The sequence below is a fragment of the Medicago sativa genome, chromosome 7, assembly GCF_051527215.1.
Source record: "Medicago sativa cultivar Bolivia chromosome 7, Bolivia_mono, whole genome shotgun sequence".
Lineage (NCBI taxonomy): Eukaryota > Viridiplantae > Streptophyta > Magnoliopsida > Fabales > Fabaceae > Medicago > Medicago sativa.
In genome coordinates, this window is record NC_140755.1 from 94096007 (window position 1) to 94098003 (window position 1997).

The 1997-nt window shown below is 29.2% G+C and overlaps 1 protein-coding gene across 1 annotated transcript; it reads left to right on the top strand.

Annotated features, from left to right (window-relative positions):
- The first annotated feature begins 791 nt into the window (after nucleotides 1-791).
- LOC146910509 (protein S40-4-like) lies at nucleotides 792-1687 on the top strand. The gene has a single exon (XM_085725168.1). It carries the CDS (start codon nucleotides 996-998, stop codon nucleotides 1494-1496), a length of 501 nt encoding a protein of 166 aa, XP_085581294.1. The 5' UTR covers nucleotides 792-995; the 3' UTR covers nucleotides 1497-1687.
- The last annotated feature ends 310 nt before the right edge of the window (nucleotides 1688-1997 follow it).

Genomic DNA, 1997 nt, shown 5'->3' on the forward strand with positions numbered 1-1997 from the left:
ATAGTAAAATATAAACGAAAATTTGTAGTCTAATGAATTTGATCTAAAATTTGAATCAATTTCACTTGATTTTTAATCTTTTTTGTATACTTTTTAATAATCACAATTCATAACTTTTAAATTTTCAAAGTGATTTTTGTTGAGACAACCTCGTGTGGATAATGTGAAAATCTTGATGTGTGCGTGCATCACTCTCTGTTGTGATCTCATGTATCATGAGGGTTTTCCCCTCTACTTGATGTGTTGAGAAACTTTTGTGGGTGCATAAGTTATATCACACTTAAATATTTATCTCGTATGAATAATTTGAAAATCTTATTAAACACATGCGTTGAGTAAATAATGTCTATATTAAATATTATTTTAAATATATATTATTATTTAAATTAAATTTTAATGAAAGGAGTTAAACTCTCACAAATGGATCAATATTTAAATATTGACCGAGAACGATAACCATATTTTCATGTCTAACATGACTTAAATAAAATTACACATTCAATGTTCTTAATCTTTATGTTTTCATATCAACACACTTAAAAAACCTTAATTATAATTTAGTTTAGGCCTAAAAATACATTGAGCGGGTCATGTTTAAACAATTGGGTAAAGGATATCATATTTGATAGAAAAGCATCATCTCATCCATTTGAATTATGTTAGAAACTTTAAGATTGGATTGAATTAAGGTTGCGGTCCCATATTGATGTTCACGAGGTACGTACTACTACTATATATATTGAATGATCACTATTGGTGCATCACCATCGTTAACATAATTGACCAAATTAACAAGTGCCCCATGCTAAAGCACGTGAGGTCCATTACATTAAACCCCACTCAACCCATTCTAGTTCAATACTTATCATTATTTGTTTAATTGTAACGCGTAGTGTGAGACCACATTGTAGAAAACATAGTATAAAAAGAAAAACATAGATTTATTAGCTAGAGCAATTTCACAACTTTTTCACACCTCAAATCAAAGTCAATCAATGGCTTCTTCTAGGAAGAGTTTCCTTTCAAGAACAAGTTACATTTTTCCAACTACCTCAGAGACAGAAACAAATTTCAATCAAAAATCATCACAAGGAAAAGAATTAGAGTTTGATGAAGCTGATGTATGGAACATGTCATATTCAAATTCCAACACAAACATAGAGCCAAAAAAGGGTGTACCAGGTTTGAAGAGAGTTTCTAGAAAAATGGAATCTAATAATAAAGTTAATCCTTTAGCTTCATCTTCATTACCAATGAATATACCAGATTGGTCCAAGATTTTGAAGGATGAATACAAAAAGAAGAAAGAGAGTAGTGATGATGAAGATGAAGGTGATTATGATGGAGGGGTGGTTCAGTTACCTCCTCATGAATATCTTCTTAGAACTAGAGGAGCTTCTCTTTCTGTTCATGAAGGGAAAGGAAGGACTTTAAAAGGAAGAGACTTGCGTAGTGTAAGGAATGCTATTTGGAAGAAAGTTGGGTTTGAAGATTGATTTGTTTTGTTTATTATGATTTATGATCATTGCATAAGCAAATTAAAGTAATGAGACTCCTTTCATTTTGAGTGTCAAAGAGTTTTGTTAACATTTAAGATTTGGATCACTCATCATGTTTGTAATTGTAATTAACTGTATTAAACTTTTTAATGCATAATTATGTATGATCTTCTATGGTTTTATGGCCATGTTTCTTGTTGTTTTTGTTTTCCATCCCCTCATTATTTGCAAAGTTTTTTTTTTTTTCTTTCTTACATATAAAAAAATAATTAACAGCCGTTATTTAAGCTCTAACACTATAATTTGTATTTTTTTTTTTATATGAATGCGATTATCTATATTATTAAGGATCGTGACTATATCTACAATTGTATTTTTTGTTTTTTGGATTTCACTAGCTAATCTATAATGAATAGTTAATAATATGGAAAAGAAATAATAGTAACCACTACCCACCACAATTTATTTTGTTTGTGCAAATAATATCAAACATTAACT

Bases quoted from the DNA above. Each gene is read 5' to 3' on its own strand.
- LOC146910509 (XM_085725168.1), top strand. From the start codon at position 996: ATGGCTTCTTCTAGGAAGAGTTTCCTTTCAAGAACAAGTTACATTTTT.